The following is a 25,411-nucleotide window of genomic DNA, read 5'->3' on the forward strand; positions in this document are numbered from 1 at the left end:
AAAATAGTCTGCACTGTAAGTTTTTATCACGTTACTATTTACTTCCCACCTCAGCATAATTATGTGTGCCGTTTAAAATGTTTACAGTATCAAAAACATTAACCTAAAGATAAAACTATAATTAATTACTAACTAAAAATTATCCAAAGGGACTCTGTATAACTTTCTGTCGCTTTGCACTTTCACCGCCCAGCCACCCTGTCACAAGCAAATAAAATAAAGTACAAAATATATGTTACAATCAAACAGTCTTCAAGGACTATTTTTTCTCAGTGGAAGGATACATAATATACCATATTTTTCTTATTTTTTTTTTCCTTAAAGCCAGTTTGTGTAATTATCTTCAAAGAAAAATGTAGCCATTTTATAAGCGAAATAACCCACTACAGGGTGTGCAGTAAGACCATTCTTACTGCACTTCCTTGGTGTTGAAGGGACTCGGCCTGCGGCCTCGTGCCTCCCAACACACCCAGGGCGTGTGGTAAGAATTGTCTTACCGCACACCCTGTCGTGGGTTATTTCTTACATATTGGAGTGGAAATCGAGCATGCATACGGTGGAAAATGTGGACGTGATAGATTCTGTGTTTTTTTTTTTTCATTAGCCGTTCACTTTGAGCTGCTAACAAAGTTTAAATAAGTGTACATCGTGGTTTACAGAATATATATTACCGCCATTTAAAAACGGATTGCAAAAAAATGACATTATACTGCGGTACGACGATAATCGTGGTATATTTTTTGACAGTTACCATACAGTCAAAATTTGATACCGTGACATCCCTAACCACAACCCACAACAGAGGTGAACTGAATTGTTGATGATTTTAATTGCAGTACACGGCACTTAGTACTCCCTACCAGCTTTCTTTATGGTCCAATCAGTTGTCTACAGGAAGAGAGAAGAACAAAGCATCTCGGTGGCCGTCGTGCTGATCCTTTTAAGCTTCAGTTTTTTCACTCTAATAAATAATCAATTGGTGTTTGCTTAAACGTTCAAATTGAGAATTTGAGACTGGGCAGGAAGACATGAAAAATATGAAGAAAAACAACATTTTTTTCTCCGCTTTATTTTCCTGCTTACCTTATGGTAGGTATTTCTAGGAAAGCAGTACGACAAGGGGTGGGGACTTTGTTTCCAGATAACTTCACGCAGACTGCTTGTCCATTAAAAATATCTTGGTATCCCTGAATAGAAAATAGTCTTCTCAAATGTGAAAGGTTTCCCTCAATCATGGTATGACATTTAGTTCCCCCTCTATTTTATATTAAATAAATTCAGAAAAGAAAAAGGCCTTTTGAGTATTGTAACAATGGGAATGTTCGCGGCCCTGAGACATACTCAAAAAAAAACTGAGAATTAACGAGGCCGAAGTGGTATTGAAAGATCCACCACAGAGTGTCTCACCCCAGCACACTACAGGTGTCAAACTGGACTCCTTCAAGTCTCTCACAGCGTCTCTGTTCTAACACTGACCTCAGCCTTTGACCGACGTCATGGCTTTGCCACCGAAAGTGCTCGGTCCTACACCCACCACGCGTGCTTTCTGGACAATTACACCTGATTAGAAGAAGCAAGTCCATCCCCCAAGATTGTGAATTAGTCAAACGTTCCAAGATGTTCAGCGATCAGAAACCAGTGGCCACATTCCACTGATCAGCACTCAATTTAATCAGGATCAGCGCTTTATTTAACCAGGAAAGTCCCACTGAGATTAAAATCTCTTTATCAAGCGAGAAGGTGACATATAATACAAAAAACTCAACACAACCAATACAAACAAGTTAATCAAATTACAAGAAACAATTTAGGAGCACCAGGCAAAAAAAAAACATGTCTCCGGTACATAGATGTCAATTTTTTGTTTGAACACCTTCAAAGTTATTAAGACAGTGAGTTTCAGTTCTTCGTAAAGTTTATTGTAAGACCACCGAGCTAGAAAACTGGACGCCTTTTTCCCCCAAATTTCCGTATGCAAAGAACTCAAAAACTTAGAGCAGTTTTGAGAGCTAAGATTGTGGCGTAGTGGTTAGGGCTCTGGACTCTTGACCGGAGGGTCGTGGGTTCAATCCCTGGTAGGGGACACTGCTGCTGTACCCTTGAGCAAGGTACTTTACCTAGATTGCTCCAGTAAAAACACAACTGTATAAATGGGGAATTGTATGTAAAAATAATGTGATATCTTGTAACAATTGTAAGTCGCCCTGGATAAGGGCGTCTGCTAAGAAATAAATAATAATAATAATAAGTACTACTAGAGTTAATTAACAATTTACTAAGATAAATCATGTCTGCAATCCTCTTTTACATACTTCCCAGACTTACCTTTTGTGTCTCCAGTTCATGTTCCCTCACATAGTGTAAAATACATATAGTCGACTCCGCATAATTGCATGGGCTCGGGACCGGTGTGAGGGAATACAATGGGATGCAATGGCTATAGGTCTGTAGGTATGTGCACATGTACATTTGATGCATTTTGATTGCATTCAGAACATTATTTTCCCTTATTTATTACAAGTAACTTAAAATACTGAACAAGTTCAGAAAAATAAACCAACTTGAAATACCTTAAACGCTCAACACAAACAACACTACTCTCTGGCAACACACGATTATGAAAAGTAAAATATTGTATATAACAGCCGGCATAAACTAAGTTATTGTAAGTTATTTTTATATATTTTATTGCAAGTAACTTACTACAAGTGACCGTCACAAAAATCAGAAAAATAAAACAACTTGAAATACGTTATGGACTCAAAAACAAATTATCTGGCAAAGGACGATATGAAAAGTAAAATAATGAAAAATAATGTACAGTATATAACGGCTGACAAACTAAGCTACTGTAATACAGTACAGTTAAACATAAAACTTAAACAGGTGTGTACAGTACCTTACTATAGATCTTGTGAGTACAACGGAGCAAAACAAATATTTAATGGAAGTGCACAGTATTCGGCCGACTGAGCCGATAAACAACTGTAAACAAAACAAAACAAAAAACAACCTGTCATAAGACTGACAACCATTTGCCTTCATGAAGTCTCGTAGCGTGCTGTGGCTCGAGTTTGACAGATCCGCTTTGCCATATTCTGTGTCTTTCTTGATGGCTTTTCCCGCTGTCATGCCGTTGCTATGAGCTCTGCGTCACTGATATTTGTGAAACACTCAAACATTTTTTTTAAACACTCGAAAGATGTTTGCATTATGCAATTATCCGAATTAAAATGCAATGTACAATAGACTTTGGGACCGCGCAGCTTTCTGCAATTAAACAAATTATGCATTTAGTCGATATGCATTTAACTGTGTCATACAATCATAGAAATTGATGCACTAAAAAACGGTACCAGCTGCATACTATGCAATTAAGCAATTTATGCAATTATCCAGTATGCAAATAAGTGGAGTCGACTGTACTATATAAAATAGCAAACAGTAGCTGCTGAATGGGGTTATTTCACTGCAGCCCATGTATTATTCTATACATGACTTGCAATAGTACTGGCAGTGACTTGAATTCCAGCATAACAAAGAACTTCATTACCTTCTCTTTCAGCACATACGTCTCTACAAAACGTTAGGTTACTTACCGTAACTCTGGTTCCCTGAAAGAGAAGATGACCACCAAACATTATGTATGGGATATTCCTGCCCTTGAGGTAGGTATTGATAAGCTTTCTATACCAGAGCTGCCGAAGGCCCCTTCCTGGGATGACACACTCGGTCCCACCCACCGAGGGTATAAAAAAGTCACTCACAGGAAGATCCCCCTCTTTGCCCATCAGGGCGACTGAAGCGAACTTGTGGTTGGTGGTCGTCTTCTCTTTCAGGTAACCAGAGTTATGGTAAGTAACCTAACGCTCCCTTTCAATTCGAAGACGACCACCAAGCATTATGTAAGGGATAATGTATACCAGAGCCGTCGCAAGGGAGAAGGAACGGCAGCGTATGAGGGACGCACAAGCACTGCCTAACCCAGAGGTTAACAGTGTGAACTTACACCCTCAAGGACCCTTGTGCCTACAGAAGGCAAGGCAGGGTCTACCACATTAATACAGTAGAACCTGGAGAAAGTATGCGGCGTAGCCCAGCTAGCCACAGTACAAATGTTTCTCGGAATGTGCATCGCCCGCAGGGACAGACGGTTCCTCTGAGCCCATATCAATAGCTTGAAAGCTATACAATGCAACCCCGGGGACCTGGTGGTTGACAAATACGCTACCACCGTTGTACTGTCCGTCCGGATCAGCACATGTGCACCGCTCAGCACTGGGAGGAAGTGCTGGAAAGCAAGGAACACCGCTTGCAACTCCAGCATGTTCACGTGCAGGGGTGCCCAGCAGTCCGACCAGGATCCGCAGACTCCCCTGCCTTCCCAGACCGCTCCCCAACCCAGGTTGGAAGCGTCTGTTGTCACCACCTGGCGATTCAGCACTACTCCCATTTGCGCACCTTTGCGCAGGTGAGAGGGGACCCTCCACCAGTGTAGGGCTGCTGAGCATGCATGAGACACAGTCAGCCGACAGTGCCTGTCGCATTTGGCATTGAGGTGAAAAGCATTGAGCCACGCTTGTAGCGGGCGCATGCGAAGCAGACCCAACTGAATGGCTGCTGTAGCTGTAGCCATCAGACCCAATAGTTTCTGGCATAACCTGAGGGTTGCCTGCGATCCCTGTCGAAACAGGGAGAGGCAATCCTTAATAGCTGCAACTCTGTCGTCCGACAGGTATACGCGTATTGTAGTGGAGTCCAGCCGGAGCCCCAGATACGTGGTGCGCTGCACTGATGTAAGCCGACTTTTTGCATCGTTTATGGTGAGATCCAGCCTGACCAGATGCTCCGTCACAACCGTTGTGTGGGCCAGTGCTCCCTCTCATGACTGGGAACAGATCAACCAGTTGTCAAGATAGTTTAATACTCTGATCCCCTGCAGCCGCAGGGGAGCCAGGTTAGCGTCCACGCACTTTGAAAACGTACACGGAGCTAGGGAGAGGCCGAATGGCAGCACAGCAAACTCGTACACGCTTCCAAGAAAGGAAAAGCGTAGATACTTTCTGTGCTCTGGACGAAGGGGAACATGAAAGTGTCCCGTAAGTCCATAGTGGTGAACCAGTCGCCCGGCCGGACAGACTGAAGGATGAGACGGTGCGTCAGCATTCGGAACCTCCTTTCTTTTAAGAACCCATTCAGAAGCCTCAGGTCTAAGATGGGGCAAAACCCGTTGTCTTTTTTGGTTACCAGAAAGTACCTCGAGTAGTACCCCTCCCCGTGGGAGATGGGGTCTACTCGACGAATGGCTCACTTGCACAGCAAGGCAGCCACTTCTTTCTGAAGTACCGAGGCTTGTAGAGGGTCTGTCACGAAAGTGTTTGTGACACCTCAAAAAGGAGGAGGTCCAGAGCAAAACTGGTGCATAGCCGGTTTGCTCAGTGGCGAGCACCCAGGAATCTGAAGTGCAAGCGCGCCAGTAGTGCAGCTGTTGTGCCGAAAAGGGTGGTCTGAGGCCGCCAGCCCTCAGGTGCCCTGCTGGGGCTGCTGAGGCTGAAGCTGGGCATTTTGGGGTGAACACTTAGGGCGCTGGCCCTGAAAGTGACCCCTGGGATGCTGGTTTGTGGACCGACCATGACCTGCGTTCCCTCTACCCGCCGGTTGGGCTCAGTTATGTGCTGGTGTGCCCTGAAGGCGATGCCTTAGGTCACCCAGCGGAGCTGTGGGGACTGGAACTGTTGTGGTGACAGTTCGAGTCTGAGGAGCTCACCAGTGGTTCGACCTACCCCATGCAGGAGCACGGGGAGGGAGTAACGCGGCCACCTGACGAGACGCCTTGCGTTGCCAGTGGGATTTTTGCAAAATCTCCTCCACAGCTGGCCCAAACGTATGTCCCGGGGATATGGGCGCATCCAGCAGAGCGGCCTTATCCGCATCAGGGACCCTGGCCTGTGACAGCCACAGCTGTCTACGCGCCACCATTAAACTAGCCAGGCTCCGGCCCAGGGCTTGCCCCTGCCCCTGCGCATTAGGAATGTCCAACAGGGAGTCTTGGGACTGGACGTCTGGGGCACCCAGGGCCTCTGACGGTCCTGCCGCGGAGGACATGGAGCTCTCTGTCCTGTCTCTCTACAGACGAGCCTCTTTCAGTCTAGGCTGAAAGGCCTCGCAGACATTATATGCCATGTCCCTCTCAAGGGCCATGGTGGCATGTGGGATGCCCAAGCACCGCACACAGAGGGTATGTTTATCCTCCTGTGGGATGATGGCATTACAGGCCGTATAGGGGTGGGACCCCGACATGGGCCTGAGCACTGGGTACTGCTCTCACTGCGTTTAACACTGGCAAGTGTTAAACGAGCACTTCACACACCAAGCAAGAAGATAAGAATCTTAATATTAGAGCAACAGAACTCTGGACCATTCAGAATGACTGCAAACATCATAAAGGGATAAACAACATATACATTTGTAGCCATGTCTATTTAGTTGCATAATATAGAACAGAAAGAAATTCACATTATTCAGAATATCTGTGTGCTAAGTACAGTAGTACAATATGCAGAAAGTATTCATATGTACAGCACTCCTCCTTTATAACGCTGCAGTCGGAAGCTATTGGTAAGAGAGTGTGATTTGTGTTACGCCTTATAATAGGAATACAAGTGCTATTGTAATGGCATTGTGGGGCAAATGTGAGCCATGTCTTATAACCTGTTCTGTGGTATAAAGGGCTAATGAGGGAGCGCAGTATGTATAGCTATGTTTACAATGACATTGTTGTAATAGCATATATTTCAGTATTTTCTAATACATTCAAACCCACTTAATACTATGACTTCTGTTGCTGAGACTCTCAGCTTATTCTCACCATGTTGAAATGCCATGGAGGCTGTCAATGGTAATAGAACTGACGTCCAACCCACCTAATATCCCCTTGGAAAGCAAAAGCATTATATAGCTGTTGTCCAGTACTGAATTGTTCTGACATACAAAGTACAGTAGCAAAATATAGCACACAGGTTTTTAATCATTACATTGTGCTACTAGACCATATAGTAGAAATAATATATAAATAATATATAAAAACACACTATTGTAATCAATGCAATACCTAGTATTACCTGTATACTAACAGCACAGAAAAAAAAAATTGTTGTATCAATACTTTTTCTGTGTTGTAATGGTAAATCCTGTAATGGTAACTCTGCTGATTGAAATTATATTAAAAGGAATCAACTGTCTACTTTTATACAGTGATTTAAATGATATCTTGGAGCCATCCATTAATCCACTGAAAGTCCTGCAAATAACAGTATTTTAAACTCATATAAAATTCAGTAGCAATCGGCTCAGAATTGCCGATTTAATGCATTGACAAAATTTCCAGCTCTTCACTATAATTGACAACAAACATTTTGCTCCTTGATAATATGCGCAAATGGTCTTTTAATGTAATTGTATTATTTTTGACACACGTGGGTACAGACACTGTTAACGTCCAGGTTTGTGGTTTGGACAGCGTCACTTTGCACATGCTGAAAGACAGTAATTAACACAACCCTGTTGAGTTTAATGAGGACTGCTTGCATTACAGCTGCTAGCCACTTGTGCACCAACTTTGTTTAAAAGGGTGAGCAAATGCATTCGTTTTAATGTGTCATTTTCAATGCAAGACTACCAGTACAGCCTGCTAACATACCCAGGGGCTGTGGAGAGGGGAGCTCTACAAACAGCATTCAGTTACTCGATTCAAAAGAAGATTTTTTTTTTTTCAATCTAAAATGAGATTTTAACAGAAATCTGGTATCAAATTGCATGTGAATGCTTTTCCATATTTGTGATTTATAATCAGTCATTTATCATTTCAAGTTTCAAATAAGCACGGTTGACATTATTGTGTCTCATTCTCAGGCTTTTCCATGACAACTTGAACAGCATGCTTTAAAATGAGAGGTTTTTCTGATATGCCAATATGGACTCTTATGATGGTCTTGTGTGCACTATTTCTCTTTCCCACCTAAAGTGCTTTCTAGCTGACAATAAAAAAAAGAATACATAGTTAATGCTGTTTTCCAAAAATGTTAGAAATGTTGTCAGTTGGTACTAGTCTACCATCCACAAGATGACACTTCTGGCAATTTAAATATAGCATATTTAAGTGATATAAGTGATTTAATTATTAGTGCTAATAGGAGTTACACAAATACATTTTGAAACCCTGGTTAGCATTAGTTTAGGAAAAGGACTGTTAATACACCAAAACAGACATTGAATAAAAAAGACCTAACAGCTATAAATAGGATGAAAAGATGGAAGTTGTGAAGCTTATGTTTTACAGAAAGCTAACTTTGCTGCAGTGTAAGGGGCAACACTTGCATGAACTCCACTCGCAATTAGTAACTTTCATCTAAAGACACATTTTTGAAACACTTAATTTAAAAAGGCAATTTCAAATACCATCAGTGTTATTTAAAGTGCCCTTTTTAAAAGGGGAAAATGTAAATGTGAAGGCTTTTGACATATTGCATATTCCAATAGTTTTATTTATTATTTATTTATTTGTAGTAAGAGGGCACTTAACCAGCTACTCTAATTGGTTTAAAAGCACATTGTTAATATTAATGAAAACACCAAAGAACATGCTTCAACAAGAATTTAGTCTGTTTATATTGGTAGTGATGCGTGCCAAAGAATATGAAGACACATTTTCAACACAAAGGATACAATCACCTCCAGGGGCATTCTTTATCTCACACACAAAAAACACTCCCAGACCACACCCCAAATTGAAATTAGACATATCAATAAACTATACATTTGTCTTTATTGTAATGTGTATACTAATAACACATGTATTACAATTGGTTTGAAAGAGCACAACTGTTTTAAATAAATAAATAAATAAATATTCAAATTCACTTCACAGCAAAACAAAACACAATAAGCTATTTGTTTATATACATGTATGGTGTGTTTAAAAAAATCTGCTGTTTTTTTTTTTTTTTTTTAATTCCCAATATATAGAGTATTATATCAGAATAGGTAGTATAGACTTATTTATTTCAACGAATTGCCGCTGGCCTTTAAAACACACACACACACAACTTGTCACTTTTTTTCAAGAGAATGTCTAGATATCAGTTCACCAAAACTACACATTGATACTGTATGTCTTTTTTTATGTCAAACTTTACAGCACATTCTTTTGTCTATGTTTTTTCTTCTGAAAAGAAGGCTGAAATTTCTCAACTTACCCGCGCCGCCTGATTAAAAAAAAGTGTTTCCAACTTTATAACTGCATGTCGGTAATTCTGTAGCTAATTGGTATAAAGAAATGAATAGAAGACTTATCGCACCTTGATTTGATAAACTTGTTACAGCCTTCATTTGCTTCTCATCTTCCACAGTCCACATCTTTGCGTTTGCAGATTTATTAACTATTGTTCCCTTTCAATTTGAAGACGACCACCAATGACATTATGTATGGGATATGCCTGCCCATTGGGTAGCTATTTTCTGAGCTCTCTATACCAGAGCTGCCGGTAAGCCCCATCCTAGGATGATGCTCTCGGTCCCGCCCACCGAGGGGATAAAACTCCAAACGAATCCATGCCTCTTTTTCCTTCTCAAGATGGTAAGGTAAGACCTCTATGTCTAGCTGAGCATGGTGATAGAAAAGAGCTTCTCGAGTCGACTTGAGTCGATTGTATTTCCCTAGCATTCGTGCTGAAAGCTGGCCTCCTCGCTTGCGTGGTAGGCAGCTCTTTGTATCTGTCTGTCGTGTGTGAGCGACTGCCTGTGCAGTCATCCGCGAGTGGTTGTCTATTCTTTCTGAGAGTATGGGGCTAGGCCTTGCCGTATCCCCGCTGTTGAGTAACTCTTCCAGCCCGCTCTCCTCCACGGGGCTAGGCCTTGCCACGTCCCTGCTATCGAGTAGACCCTGCCAGCTGTGTAGGCCCGCCCACCTCGGTGAGTCGGGCTTTGTAAACAAACAGTGTGCTCTCCCCTATACTCTCTTTCTACCATGCTGTCTGCTTCAACTCACCCACCGCGGCTTCGGCTTTAGTACCGCGGTGCATGCATAGCCCTTGATACTTAGGTATCTCGATGCACAAGTGCTCAATGCATACGGCACACGGTGCCCAGCGCCTCAGCGTCAGTGCACAGTCACAGCGCTGCACGGTACACGGTGCACATAGTGCACTTTACTCGGTGCACACAGCACTCGGGACGCACGGTGCACACGGTGCCCATGGTACTCAGTGTGCGGTGTTAGGTACCCTCTGCTACAGCGCTACTAGGTGAGCGCATGGTGTTCACACTTAGCCAGTGCTTGAGCGTTGTGCAAGTGGTCTTTAGTGCACGGCCCATGCAAAACACCAGGCCCATGTTCCACCCCTGCATGGCCTGCAACACCAATATCCCGCAAGAGGACAAGCATACCCTCTGTGAGCCCCTCCTCCATGACCTGTCCCAGGACCACCTGGCTTCGAGGCAGCTTTGGAAGCCACTGCCCCCCCATTGTCCTGCTCGATTTCGGCACTTATGGGACGTGCTGCAGCTTTCCTGGGATCATCCGGCCTCGGTTCCTACCATGCTAAAACAGGCCGCACCGCTTGCCTCCTTAGAAGACGCGGATAAGCTTGGCCTAGCGGGGTTCCCCCCGGTAGACTCCACCATCACGGCCCTAATTAAGGCCCTGCCGGTGGGTGGGTTGGCTAGAAACCCGGCGTGCCCGAACCCTCAATGTAAGGTGACGGAAACGCATCTCAAGCGGGCATATGCAGCAGAGGTGCAGGGAACTCGCCTGTATAATACAGCGAGTGTGCTTACTTCTTATATGGACAGTGTACTGCGTGAGGCACACTGCTGCAGATCTCTGGTCTCCAAGGGCAAGCTCTTAGCTGGAGCCTGGCTAGCTTGATCGTGACTTGTAGACACCTGTGGCTGTCACAAGCCAGAGTTCCTGATGCGGATAAGGCCGTGCTGGTTGATGTGCCTATATCCCCAGGACATACCTTTGGGCCAGCCGTGGAGGAGCTCTTACACAGATCCCGGCAGGTGGCCACGTTGCTCCCTCCTCACACCTCTGCATGGGTCGAGCTGCTGACAAGCTCCTCAGACGCGGACTGCCCCTGGAGGCTGGCGGCCTCAGACCCCCTTTTCGGCACAACAGCTGCAGTACTGGTGCGCTTGCATCTCAGACTCCTGGGTGCTCGCCACCGTGAAAAACAGTTACATGTTTCAGTTCCGCTTGGAACCTCCTCCCTTTCGAGGCATCACAAATACTTTCGTGACAGACCCTCTCCGGGCCTCGGTACTTCAGAAGAAAGTGGCCGCCTTGCTGTGAAAGTGAGCCATTCCTCTCATAGACCCAACCTCCCACGGAGAGGGGTACTACTTGAGGTATTTTCTGGTACCCAAAAAAGACGCCGGCTTTCGCACCATCTTAGACCTGAGGCTCCTCAACGGGTTCTTAAAAGAAGGGAGGTTCCAAATGCTGACGCACCATTCCATCCTCCAGTCCGTCCGGTCGGGCAACTGGTTCACCACCGTGGACTTATGGGACACGTACTTTTACTTTCCCATTCGTCCAGAGCACAGAAAGTATCTCCGCTTCTCTTTTCAAGGAAGCGTTTATGAGTTTGCTGTGCTGCCATTCGGCCTCTCCCTAACCCCTCGTAAGTGTGTGGACGCTATCCTGACTCCCCTGCAGCTGCAGGGGATCAGAGTAATAAACTCGACAACTGGTTGATCTGTTCCCAGTCGCGAGAGGGAGCAGTGGCCCACACGGAGATCGTGACAGAGCATCTGGCGAGGCTGGGCCTCACCATCAACGATGCAAAGAGTCGGCTTACACCGGTGCAGTGCACTTCGTACTTGGGGCTCCGACTAGACTCCATTACGATGCATGGATACCTGTACTGGAGGCTCTCACGAAGGCCCCGTTTGAGCCCATACACTCCATATAGCTGAAGCACCTGTCTATGAAGACAGCCTTTCTCTTGGCTATCACCTCCGCTAAGTGGGTTAGTGAGCTGTAGGCACTGTCTGTGCTCAGCTCCTGCATGTGTATTTGGGAGGATGGCAGCAGGGTGATCCTCCCAGTAGTACTCAAAGAAATTAAAGAAGTTATTTACAAACCGCTAACCAAGATCATGCAACAGTTTCTTGACACAGGGCCTGTACTGACAGGCTGGAATATTGCAAACATAATACCGATCCACAAAAAGGGAGACAAAACCGAACCAGATAACTACAGACCAATAAGCCTGACTTCTATTATATGTAAACTTATGGAAAGTATAATAAGATCCAAAATGGAAAATTACCTATATGGTAACATTATCCTGGGAGACAGCCAGCATGGTTTTAGGAAAGGGAGATCGTGTCTAACTAACCTGCTTGATTTTTTCGAGGATGCAACATCGCAATGGATAATTGCAAAGCATGGTTTACTTATATTTTTAAGGAAATGCATGCATATGGATTAGGGAGTGGTTAACATATAGAAAACAGAAAGTACTAATTAGAGGAAACACCTCAAGATAGGAGGCACTTTTTTACACAGAGAATTGTGCGAGTCTGGAACCAACTACCCAGTAATGTCATTGAAGCCGACACCCTGGAATCCTTGAAGAAGGTGAAGGTTCCCTACCCAGCAAGTATAAATTATACTAGCGAGGCCCCTCGTTCAAATGATATCCAAGTATCTCTGAACCCCCCCCCCCCCCCTCCAGTATCATCCCAGCTTGAAATACATGGAAAAGATTTATTGAGCACTGCATATCACTGTGCAGAAACTCATTTAGTGGTAAAAATGTCCAAACAAGTCACTGCAAATGAGCATGAACTGAGTGGAATACATTTTCAAAGCATTTAAATCTAGTCTTTCATTAACTTGCCTGTTAATTTACAAAACCAGTACCAAACAACTAGGTGGAACTCTTACTGCCTTTTCAGACGGGAAAACAACTGTAGGTAAAACAATAAAATAAATAAACTGACAAGAAACAACCTAGTACCTATTTCTTTGCGTTAACATTACTGTATTTCTCTCAGATTTTTAACTTGCACTTAATCCAACTGTATAATTTCATGTACAAGTCCAAATGGTTGTATCCAAGCATAAGCAACTCCAAATTTGAACCGAAGTGTAAATGGAAGACGTGGGTGTGGAGACGTTTCTAAACTTGCTTTACTTTACAACAGCATGATTGATAATATTAAAGCCTTGTAGTTGGATTTCTGATAGATATTTACTTTTTTTCTCTTCAACAGTGCATGTGTTTGTAGACCCCCATACAAACCCAGGGGCTTATCTTGTGTAGAGGTGCATGAGGCCGTGCAAGGGTATTCCCCAGAGCTTCAAAATGAATCCAGCTGTGGGTTATCCCAACAGGGCATGGTTGAACAAATAGACTTCCAAGTGTTTTTAGGGATTATTTAAAAATAATTTCCATTGAATCAAATTTCTCCTGTTTAATGAGACATTTAGTTAACGTAGGTGACCTTATACAACGTAGATACACAGGTCCTCAATAATCAACACAATACATACTCTTATTCATAGACATACAACTATAAAGAATCTAAATAGGCATACCCTTTTTTTTTAACCAATATTTGTCATGATTTAACAGCCGACTTATAATGGTCTGTCAAATATTTTGACCAGAAATTACTTTGCAATAGTTTTAATGTACATTTGAAAAATAGAATCCTAGTATAGGTTATACAGGTCAAAACTCCGTAAGTCAGAAACAATTAATCAAGGACAGAGAAAAAAAAAAATGTTAATGCAGGAATATTAATACGAATGATGGATCTCCAGTCAAAAGCCTAAGTACATACATACTTAATATGTGTCTTGAGAATTTAATGTAAACATGTTATAACCAAATCCAATAAAGTATGAAAGAACATGGAAATGACATCAGCACAAACAGGAATGATTCTAAGTGCTTTCTATTTTAACTCACATACAACACAGAGATTGTAAACATTGTTTAAATACAGTTGTTATCTTTCAGTAGCATCTGACATCCAAAGACTAAGTATGGATATGAAAAAGGGTTAATCGCAAGGCAGCAAACATTTCACCACTATGAATAGATAACAATTCTCACATAAAAGATGCTCTTTAAATCAGTTATCAATGAGATCTGCAGGTATTCATCCAATGCGTTAAACAAGATCAGCAAAATTACTATCGGCCATAGCACGCACTGATTATTTAGTGTTTATTGCGTCTCCCACAATTTATTTATTTTGCTTTTTAATCAATTTCGGCACTATAAAAAATAGTACTTTAGTTATAATAAAAGGGTGTTTTATTGCTGTACTTTTGTTTGTAAATAAAAATGCATTTGGTAGATAAAAGTACATTTCAACACTAATTGACTTTACAGAAAGACCAATTTAATAGTGTGCGTGTCATATGTATATGTTGGTCCATTTTTATTTATTTTTAAGTATAAGTATATTAGAACTGCTGGTCTGTGTGGAATCTTTCCATGATCTGCTCTATTGAAATAATTAAATAACACTTTAAATTTGAGACGAAATTATTGTGTTCTTTAAATACATATTAATCTGTTAATATGTACAATTGATCAGGTGCAAGTCTATCTTGAAACCCCCCAGTATGCTAAATATAGTTTACTATAAAAAAAGAACACATTATTCTCTATTACTCTGATCTTGTTTAACAAATGATAATTTCTACACATTGCCTATGTGGTGAATTGCATGTTGGTATTGTTATCAAACCTTTACATTATCAAACCTTTACATTGTCTGCTTATTTCAATGCTTTTCAAAAGGTAAGACACCCTTAAAAAAAAAAAAAAAAAACAAACAAACAGGTACAATACTATTTCAAACTTAGTACCACTACACTTCAAAAGAGTAAAGTTATCGGAGAGTGGTTATATGGAAGTATACTATTGAAAACACAAAAGGTCTATCTCTGAAAATTACAATGACATAAATGGGAGTTTTTCCATCAACATCTTTCCGTTTTGTTTTAATGGCGAGCAGACGATTCCCTCGGGTAAAACTCAGCCACAGTGCTTTGTGGGATTCTCTTCAGCATCTCTTTGGGGAAAATTCGAAGCAGCTGCCAGCCGATATCCAAGGTTTCGTACACAGTTCTGTTGTCATATGGACCTGTGGGTAACAAAAGAAGTACATGTTAATATACATACCTTTGTTTTCCAGTTGAAATGACACACATTCTATATAAAAACAAATATTGTGGTCAATCGCTAGAATCTATACTATTAGCTTTAACAAGCAGTAAGCATTGAAAAACATTCATATATTTCGGTGGTCCTGTGTGAAAAAAAAAAAAAATTATATATATATATATATGATCTCATTTTAGAATCTAGTATTCATTCAAATCCATCACCAGAATGACTAAGTCAATTGCAGTGTTCCGAATTACACAGCATTTCTAAGCAGATGCAGAGCTTGACGCACGGAAAGTAGTCCCATGGAATCAGTTGTTTAAACATATTCTTTTCCACAATCATCATTGTAATATAAACAGAATACTCCATGAATGTTCATAGAGAGTGGTGGTCATTTCATAGCCGCACACAATGCACTTCGGAGTCTCATCTGTGTTATATTGCTCCTGTATCTTCATTTGTGAAATTACTACAGTACTTTATGAACATTCTTGGTGTATCCTCTATATATTAATGAAACTGTTCCAGATTGTTGTTTTACTTAACAGTAGTGGTGCAACTATTAAATTGATGCATCGATTATTGATCATCTGTCCTTAAATTTCCAGAGCTTCGATTACATATTGGTGAATCGATGCATCAAAATTAGAGGCCAGTTTGAAGTCTCCTGTTGCCAGTTTGCATTAAAACCTTGAGTGTGTGAGAGTGTGCTTCTTTTAGTGCTAGTAGGTAGATAAACAACGTCAGCGCGTTGCTAAGATACACACTTTAGGCCTCTACAATTTGATTTGGCTTGTCCAATGCGAAGTAGGCCTATTGTATTCACTTTTTTTTAATTTAAAATTAAGGTAATACGTTTTTTTTTTTTTTTTTAATCTATTAAATCTGCCGATTACCTTCTTTTGTTTCAAAAGATGTTGTGTTTGGATGATATGTAAATATTATATAAAAAGCTGAATTTAGTATGGTAGTTAAATTAGTCAGGATTTGTGAGCTTAATTAAAATGAAAATGTTTTGCTTTGCTTTGGACATAAAATGTTAACAGCAATGAACAAGTTGACATAGAAATGACTTCTGTTAAAATACAGTTTTTTTTTTTGTATTACAATGTTAAACTAAAAGGAACATCTGATGCGGGCGCATGCATATTCTTTTCAGTTGTTAGAAACTCAAGTCCTTTGTATTTCTTTTTTTATAAATCATAAGTGTTCTAATTTGAATTTAAGTTGTGGCGTAAGTTTGTTTAACTATTATGCACAGAGTGTTTTTAGTTATTGAATCAGCAGTGTGGAGTAGTGGTTAGGGCTCTGGACTCTTGACCGGAGGGTTGTGGGTTCAATCCCAGGAGGGGGACGCTACTGCTGTACCCTTGAGCAAGGTACTTTACCTAGATTGCTCCAGTAAAAAAACAACTGTATAAATGGGTAATTGTATGTAAAAATAATGTGTAAAAAATAATGTAATTGTATGTAAAAAATAATGTGATATCTTGTATTAATTGTAAGTCGTCTGCTAAGAAATAAATAATAATAATAAAATAATAATAATAAAAACAAAACAAAAAAAAACCACACAACTAAAACTAATGTTTGTTGTTTATTTTGAAAAATAAACGTCAATGCATCGATTATCGTTGATAAATGCCTATACGATAATCGAATATGAAATTAGGTTGCTGATTGAACCCATACTTAACAGTTTACAATAGTTTATTCCATACAAAACTCCATTTAACCCTCCAACAGCCAAAAGTAAAACATTTACTAATGAAGTATGTGAGTGCCAAATTCCAGTCTTCAGTATCTGTTTAACATTATGAGATGTGATGAATATTTAAACATGATATTGATTAAAATTCAACAAAAAATGCAAAGTACAATGAGCAGAATTGCACAAATGGGCCTAGATAGGATTCAATACACATGTGGAAATAGTCAAGTTAATTTCTGCAAATATACACTATGGTAGGTCCATTAAAGGTGACATAATTTCCATTGTAAATATTTCATATTATTGACCCTTGTCCTTTTTACATTTTAAAAGAAGCTGGGAGAAGCACCTTACCCTGAGCAATGAAATTCTTTTCAAACTTCTGTAGAAATTCCAGGTACAAGAGATCCTCTGAGGTGAGAGCCTCCTCACCCACCACTGCCTTCATTGCTTGGACGTCTTTCCCAATAGCATAGCAGGCATACTGCGGGGGAGAAAACACAACGTCTGATTTAAAGCGTATAGTAAATCCACTTTGAGTCTAGTTTCTGACCAGAAAAAAACACAGCCTGACATAATTGTGGCAGTGGCAAAGATATCCAAGACTGTACAATAGCCAGGTGTCAATCACATCCAACACCTGAATTAATAAAGCTAAACTCTGCATTATACAACATGGGGATTGACTGCCCTCCATGTACTGTCTCAGTACAGAATGTGTTGTGATAAACACATAGCCTCCAGCCTCTTGACTTGTACTTTCAAAAGGGCCTGTATCATTTCAATGACATAGATATATAGAGTTGTAATCAAAAGTTTACATACCCCAATGGAAAATTTATAATTTCTAGAAATGTTTCAAAAACAAAGAATTATAGGAATAATCTTTTGTAGCAAAAGTTTTGCTTTTGTGGATGATGGAAAACAAGTTACAAGAAATAGATGTCTACAATTATTTATTTCAGTAATTTTTTTGCAAAACTTCAAATATGCTCATTCAAAAGTATTCATACCCCTAGACAGGGTCATGCTATGATAGTACTGCCTACAAGGTTCAATATGATAATGCAGAACCCAATTCTAGAAAAGTCTACAAAATGCTGGGTTGTAGGTGAACATTCTTAGAATGTATAGAAGGGTTAGACATAGGATGATTGCTGTCATTACCAATAAATCAATATGGGAAAAAGTAAATAGCTATCTGAAGACCTTAGGCAGAACATCATTTATTGTCAAAGCTGGAGAAGGATACAAGAAGATTTCCAAGCATTTGAGTATCCCAATTTCAACAACTGTTTCTATTATCAAGAAGTACAAAACTCATGGTACTGTCACAACACTCCCTCAGTCTGTAAGAAAGAAGCTTTTTTTTCCCCCCCAAGAACAAGTAAAAGAATTGTGAGGAAGGTTAATAACAATCCGAGATTAACTGCCAAAGATATTCAAAGTGAATTGGCTGCAAGTGGGACTGGGGTTTCCATTTCAACCATAGGTCGAGTATTGCATGGTGAAGGTCTCAATGGTCACAGGCCAAGGAAAAAGCCACTCTTAGGAAAACATAACAAGGACAAATTGCTTAAAGATTGCAAAACGGCATTTGAATGATGGATAGGAGTTCTGGTCAAAGGTTTTGTGGAGTGATGAAACAAAAAAAAAAATCAAGCTATTTGGTCTTGCTGATAGTCGTTAGGTTTGGAGAAAGACTGGTGAGGCGTACAAATAAAAGAACACCATACCTACTGCCAGCATGGCATTGGTAATATCCTTCTATGGGGCTGTTTTTCCTCTAATAGCACAGGAAATTTAGTTATAATATTTAGTAAAATGTATTGGAAACCCTCCGCTACAAAACTTGTTTTAAAGCGCAACTGAACATTCCAACAAGACAAGGATCCAAAGCACACATCAAAATCTGCTTCAGAATAGTTAAAGAATAAAATCAAGGTTCTGGAATGGCCTAGTCAAAGTCCCGATCTAAATCAGAATGATAATCTTTGGTATGAGTTGAAGAAGGCTGTGCACAAAAAAAAGTCATTGGAATCTGCATGAACTGGAACAACTTTGCGTTGAATAATGGTCAAAAATCACAAAAGAATCATGCCAAAAGTTAATTGACAAATATCCTAATCGTTTAAAAGAGGTTATTATTGCTAAAGGTCAACTAGACATTAATTTCATTCTCCTTGTTAGGATATGAATACTTTTGAAATAGCATTTGTGGAGTTTTGCAAAAAAAATTACGGAAATAAATAATTGTAACTTTCTTGTAACTTTTTTTTCTCATCCACAAAAGCAAAATTTTCCTCCAAAAGATTTTTCCTAGAATTCTTTGTTTTTGAAACATTTCTAGAAATTTTTAATTTCCACTGGGTTATGTGAACTTTTGACTACAAATGTACTTTCTGTATATACTTTTTAGAAAATTATTTTAAAAATAATTAACATGATGTGGATACTGCATTTTTATTTGATATTCATCTATGCTTTCTTTAAAATAACAAATCTGTAAAAAAGTATATATTGTTTAGACATTCACTTTGTTTTTATTTTCCCTTTACTAGTCAAAACCCTAAAATGTCAGCCATTCTTTTATTAGTGAATAACAGAAGGGCAAATAAAGCATGGCTGTGAGATCCATAATGCATTTCAAGAGAAGTGGTATTAATAAAGTGTCTTACCAGCTGGTTGGACACATCAGCATGATCTTTACGAGTCATCCCCTCTCCAATAGCGGATTTCATCAACCGAGACAGCGAGGGCAGAACGTTAATGGGAGGATAAATCTGAAAGAGAAAGGGTTGTTTTCTTGTTACTAGACAGCAAAGATTTTAAGAACATAAGAAAGTTTACAAACGAGAGGAGGCCATTCAGCCCATTGTGCTTGTTTGGTTGTTAGTAGCTTATTGATCCCAGAATCTCATCAAGCAGCTTCTTGAAGGATCCCAGGGTGTCAGCTTCAACAACATTACTGGGGAGTTGGTTCCAGACCCTCACAATTCTCTGTGTAAAAAAGTGCCTCCTATTTTCTGTTCTGAATGCTCCTTTATCTAATCTCCATTTGTGACCCCCTGGTCCTTGTTTCTTTTTTCAGGTCAAAAAAGTCCCCTGGGTCGACATTGTCTATACCTTTTAGGATTTTGAATGTTTGAATCAGATCGCCGCATAGTCTTCTTTGTTCAAGACTGAATAGATTAAATTCTTTTAGCCTGTCTGCTTACGACATGTCTTTTAAACCTGGAATAATTCTGGTTGCTCTTCTTTGCACTCTTTCTAGAGCAGCAATATCCTTTTTGTAACGAGGTGACCAGAACTGAACACAATATTCTAGGTGAGGTCTTACTAATGCATTGTAAAGTTTTAACATTACTTCCCTTGATTTAAATTCAACACTTCTCACAATATATCCGAGCATCTTATTGGCCTTTTTTCCCCACATTGTCTAGATGAAGACATTTCTGAGTCAACTCTTAGGTCTTTTTTGTAGATTCCTTCTTCAATTTCAGTATCTCCCATATGATATTTATAATGCACATATATATTGCCTGCATGCAGTACTTTACACTTTTCTCTATTAAATGTCATTTGCCATGTGTCTGCCCAGTTCTGAATGCTGTCTAGATCATTTTGAATGACCTTTGCTGCTGCAACAGTGTTTGCCACTCCTCCTATTCTTGTGTCGTCTGCAAATTTCACAAGTTTGCTTACTATACAAGAATCCAAATCATTAATGTAGATTAGGATAGCAGAGGACCTAATACTGATCCCTGTGGTATTCCACTGGTTACCTCGCTCCATTTTGAGGTTTCTCCTCTAATCAGTACTTTCTGTTTTCTACATGTTAACCACTCCCTAATCCATGCGCATGCATTTCCTTGAATCCCTACTGCGTTCAGTTTGAGAATTAATCTTTTATGCGGGACTTTGTCAAAAGCTTTCTGGAAATCTAAATAAACCATGTTGTATGCTTTGCAACTGTCGACGTTGCATCCTTAAAAAAAGTCAAGCAGGTTAGTTAGACATGATCTCCCTTTCCTAAAACCATGCTGACTGTCTCCCAGGATATTGTTACCATATAGGTAATTTTCCATTTTGGATCTTATTATAGTTTCCATAAGTTTACATATAATAGAAGTCAGGCTTATTGGTCTGTAGTTACTTGGTTCAGTTTTGTCTCCCTTTTTGTGGATCGGTATTACGTTTGCAATTTTCAAGTCTGTCGGTACAACCCGTGTGTCAAGAGACTGTTGCATGATCTTGGTTAGCGGTTTGTAAATAACTTCTTTCATTTCTTTGAGTACTATTGGGAGGATCTCATCCGTCCCAGGGGATTTGTTTATTTTAAGAGCTCCTAGTCCCTTTAACACTTCTGCCTCTGTTATGCTAAAGTTATTTAAAACTGGATAGGAACAGGTCGACATGTGGGGCATGTTGTCCGTGTCCCCTTTTGTAAAAACCTGTGAAAAGTAATCATTTAATATATTTGCTATTTTTTTTTTTCCTTGTCTATGATTTTGCCATTTGATACTGTGGAACACATGAAGCATTCAGACAAAGAAATATACATGTGCATTATGAGGAATATTTTTTTTTTTTTTTTTTAAAGACAAACAGCTTGAAGCATATAGTTTTCCACTTTAATGATTTAAGATAATCAAAACACCCAAACTTTGCTTGAAATGTATTCTGAAGCAAAAAAGGACCACTTTGGTGTACATCAGGAGCAATTTTCTGTATAGCTGTTACTGCGAGACCATTTCAGATTATTGCACCAAATTCAGTGCTCTGCATCGGCTAGTTAAGAACATAAGAACATTTACGAATGACAGGAGGCCATTTGGCTTTAAGCTTTCCCGCTTCCTAGTAGCTGATTGATCTCAGAACGTTGTCAAGTTGGGTCTTAAAAGGATCCAAGAGATTCTGCCTCATTAACATGACTTCCACATTAATTTCAATCACAGTTATCAGTCGATTGATTTCCACCCAGTTTAACCCTTTGCAGTCCTATGTCGGACCCGACATCAAAAAGACGCAAAAAAAAGGTTTCTATGGCCATTCAATGGACGAGTGAGACCGATAGGAGCCATAAAAAAAGGGCGTATCTCATGAATACTGATAGACCCGACACCAGATAGATAACACAGACATAAACAAACAAGATAGCTGCTTCAGCATCCAACGCTCAAAGAATAACAGACATTTGCAGAGCTTTTTTTTAGATGTTATAGTAATAAAATAACAACTTGGATTGCATTATTGAGGAGTTTGGTGATAAAACGAGTGATCAAGAGATGATTTATCGGTATGTACTATTATTAAGAGGCATTTGAAAAATACAGTGAACAAGGGGTGGGGTGGGGCTGGAGATGCAGTACTGAGTGTCCTCTTGACATGCATTACCTTTTAAACCTGTTTTACTGTGAAAAAAATACTTTTAAACAGCGCATCTAAAATAAACTGCACATGTGAAAATAAATTGGACCTGACGTTTCTGAGACGCGCTGTGCCCAGTTGATAATGAGGTTCTCTGTTGCCAAAATAGCTGCTGCTTTTGCTGAAAATGATTTGTGGTAATCGAAAAACATGGTCCTCCATATCTGACAGATAGCTCCACTATGTAGAATTCATAACAATCCAGTTCTTGTCTGCGGTTTGGGTATACTGAACATGGAACATCTTTGTAAATAGCAAAGGCAAGGACAAATTCCCCAGAGTTCGATTTTTCAGTAATCTGGGGTCTCTGGATTTCAGCGTTACTGATAAATCTCCGCAATACTCCACTCTCTGGTCCAGAAATTCAGATGTAACCATTAATAGAGAAACCAGATTAATGGCTTTACCTTCTATTATGCTTCACAGAATCTGAGGGTATATTGAGTGAAGGCGGGAGCGGTTGAGACGGAGGAACCATATGCTGTTGCAGATGCAAGGTTGTAGACCGGAGGCTCTACTGTAAGGACTAGGGTTGGTGTAGAACCGAAATTGACGGTAGCTGCTGTGGAGGTTGCATTTACTGCAGGAATGGATGAAAATACTTTAAGAGTGGAACCTTGTTTCTCTCGTTCAATATTGGACACCCGTTTACTCAAATTGCTGGTTTTGATACTGACTGAGGATAAGGTGTCCGCAAATGGCTGTATGAATGCTTTTATTTCGTTTAAAACATCAGAGAATGTTGCCTCTGATTTTCGCTGACTGGAGTGGCTGCCTGGAATGACTCCCCTCGTTTAACAGTTTTATTAAAGTAGTTACCTGGTTTAGGATCTAGCTCGAGGTTTATTTGCTTCAATTAAACAATTAAAGAGCATGGATGGAACAAAACCTGGCCAGGAAGGGCCAGAGTTGTCCATTTCAAAGCACTGCAGAGCTTGATTAAAGAAATGTCATTGTCTGAAATCAGCTGAGTAATTTAGGTTTTAAAACATACTTTCTTTTTCATACATTGCATGAAAAAAAAACACGCTGAAGTACTTTTGCTTTGTAATATGTTATGAATGCTATGTTGGTTTTCAAAATGAATGGCTTTCAGGGAAGAAAAGAAGCAATTAACTGCTCATCAAATCCACAGTTTTCTAACTTCTTCACAGATATCTTTCAAACCAGTCAGTATCTGGTGTGACCACCATTTGCCTCATGCAGCGCGACACATCTCTTTCACATAGAGTTGATCTGGCTGTTGATTGTGGCCTGTGGAATGTTGTCCCACTCCCCTTCAATGGCCGTGCGAAGTTGCTGGATATTGGCGGGAACGGGAACACGCTGTCGTACACGTCGATCCAGAGCATCCCAAACATGCTCAATGGGTGACATGTCTGGTGAGTATGCAGGCCATGGAAGAACTGGGACATTTTCAGCTTCCAGGAATTGTGTACAGATCCTTGCGATATGGGGCCATGCATTATCATGCTGAAACATGAGGTGATGGCGGCGAATGAATGGCACGACAATGGGCCTCAGGATCTTGTCCCAGTATCTGTGTGCATTCAAATTGCCATCGATAAAATGCAATTGTGTTCGTTGTCCGTAGCTTATGCCTGCCCATGCCACCATGGGGCACTCTGTTCACAACATTGACATCAGCAAACCCTCGCCCACACAACGCCATACACGCTGTCTGCCATCTGCCCAGTACAGTTGAAACCGGGATTCATCCGTGAAGAGCACACTTCTCCAGCGTGCCAGTGGCCATTGAAGGTGAGCATTTGCCCACTGAAGTCAGTTACGACGCCAAACCGCAGTCAGGTCAAGACCCTGGTGAGGACGACGAACACGCAGATGAGCTTCCCTGAGACGGTTTCTGACAGTTTCATCAGCTGTCCGAGTGGCTAGTCTCAGACGATCCCGCAGGTGAAGAAGCCGGATGTGGAGGTCCTGGGCTGGCGTGGTTACACGTGGTCTGCGGTTGTGAGGCCGGTTTGACGTACTGCCAAATTCTCTAAAACAACATTGGAGGCGGCTTATGGTAGGGAAATGAACTTTCAATTCTCTGGCAACAGCTCTGGTGGACATTCCTGCAGTCAGCATGCCAATTGCACGTTCCCTCAAAACTTGAGACATCTGTGGCATTGTGTTGTGTGACAAAACTGCACATTTTTAGTGGCCTTTTATTGTCCCTAGCTGTTTTCTGATTTAATCAGCTGTTTAATCAGCTTCTTGATATGCCACACCTGTCAGGTGGATGGATTATCTTGGCAAAGGAGAAATGCTCACTAACAGGGATGTAAACAAATTTGTGCACAAAATTTGAGAGAAATAAGCTTTTTTTGAGTATGGAAAAATTCTGGGATCTTTTATTTCAGCTCATGAAACATGGGACCAACACTTTACATGTTGCGTTTATATTTTTGTTGAGTGTAAAATCTAGTTTTCAGTTGAATTGGAAAATTAATCAATTAAAAGATCAAAAGGATGGTGTCATAGAAAGGTAATTAAGTAATTAAGTTGGGAGCAGTCTGATAGCAGTCTGATATCTGATATGCAAACTGGACACTGATTAAAAGACAATTGTTACAAGTAAACTGTTAAGGGCAATAATATTATAATATTGTAAAATTCTGTACTGTGTTTAAAAGTTGTTAAACAAGGAGAAATATTATTGCAGAAATCTGAGTTTGCTTCAATGAAAAGATCCAGCAAGAACACTGACCTAATGTAATAACCCAGATGGAGCCCTTAGAATGTGCTTGTAGCAAAAAGTCTTATCAGTAGAAAGAGGTTAACTCAGACAGGGGCCTCTCCTCTGGTATAATTGTTTAATCATACACCTGACTATATGCCTACAAAATCCCTGACTTTGTGCAAGTGTACCTAGAAGAATTGATGCTGTTTTGAAGGCAAAGGGTGGTCACACCAAATATGGATTTGATGTAGATTTATCCAACAGATATTTTGTTGTTTAAAAACATGGCTTTTAAAGAGATTATTTTCATTTTTTCTCCTAACCCCAAATATAGGAGAATCTGCCCCCTGACCCTTGGGCACCACCAAAAATTGTACAAACCTGGCA

At 40.3% G+C, this 25,411-nt stretch overlaps 1 protein-coding gene across 1 annotated transcript in view; it reads right to left on the minus strand.

Moving 5' to 3' along the window:
- Positions 1 to 13,467: 13,467 nt before the first annotated feature.
- LOC117416080 (V-type proton ATPase subunit B, brain isoform-like) overlaps positions 13,468 to 25,411 on the minus strand; it is a 69,152-nt gene continuing 57,208 nt past the window's right edge. Inside the window, exons 12-14 of the mRNA XM_034027123.3 lie at positions 19,587 to 19,691; positions 17,263 to 17,392; positions 13,468 to 15,171 (exon numbers count right to left, since the gene is read on the minus strand). Of these exons, the coding sequence (XP_033883014.1) occupies positions 15,029 to 15,171; positions 17,263 to 17,392; positions 19,587 to 19,691 (378 nt within the window). The 3' untranslated portion in view covers positions 13,468 to 15,028. The remainder of the gene's footprint in view (positions 15,172 to 17,262; positions 17,393 to 19,586; positions 19,692 to 25,411) is intronic.

This window comes from Acipenser ruthenus, chromosome 7 (genome assembly GCF_902713425.1).
Source record: "Acipenser ruthenus chromosome 7, fAciRut3.2 maternal haplotype, whole genome shotgun sequence".
Classification (NCBI taxonomy): domain Eukaryota; kingdom Metazoa; phylum Chordata; class Actinopteri; order Acipenseriformes; family Acipenseridae; genus Acipenser; species Acipenser ruthenus.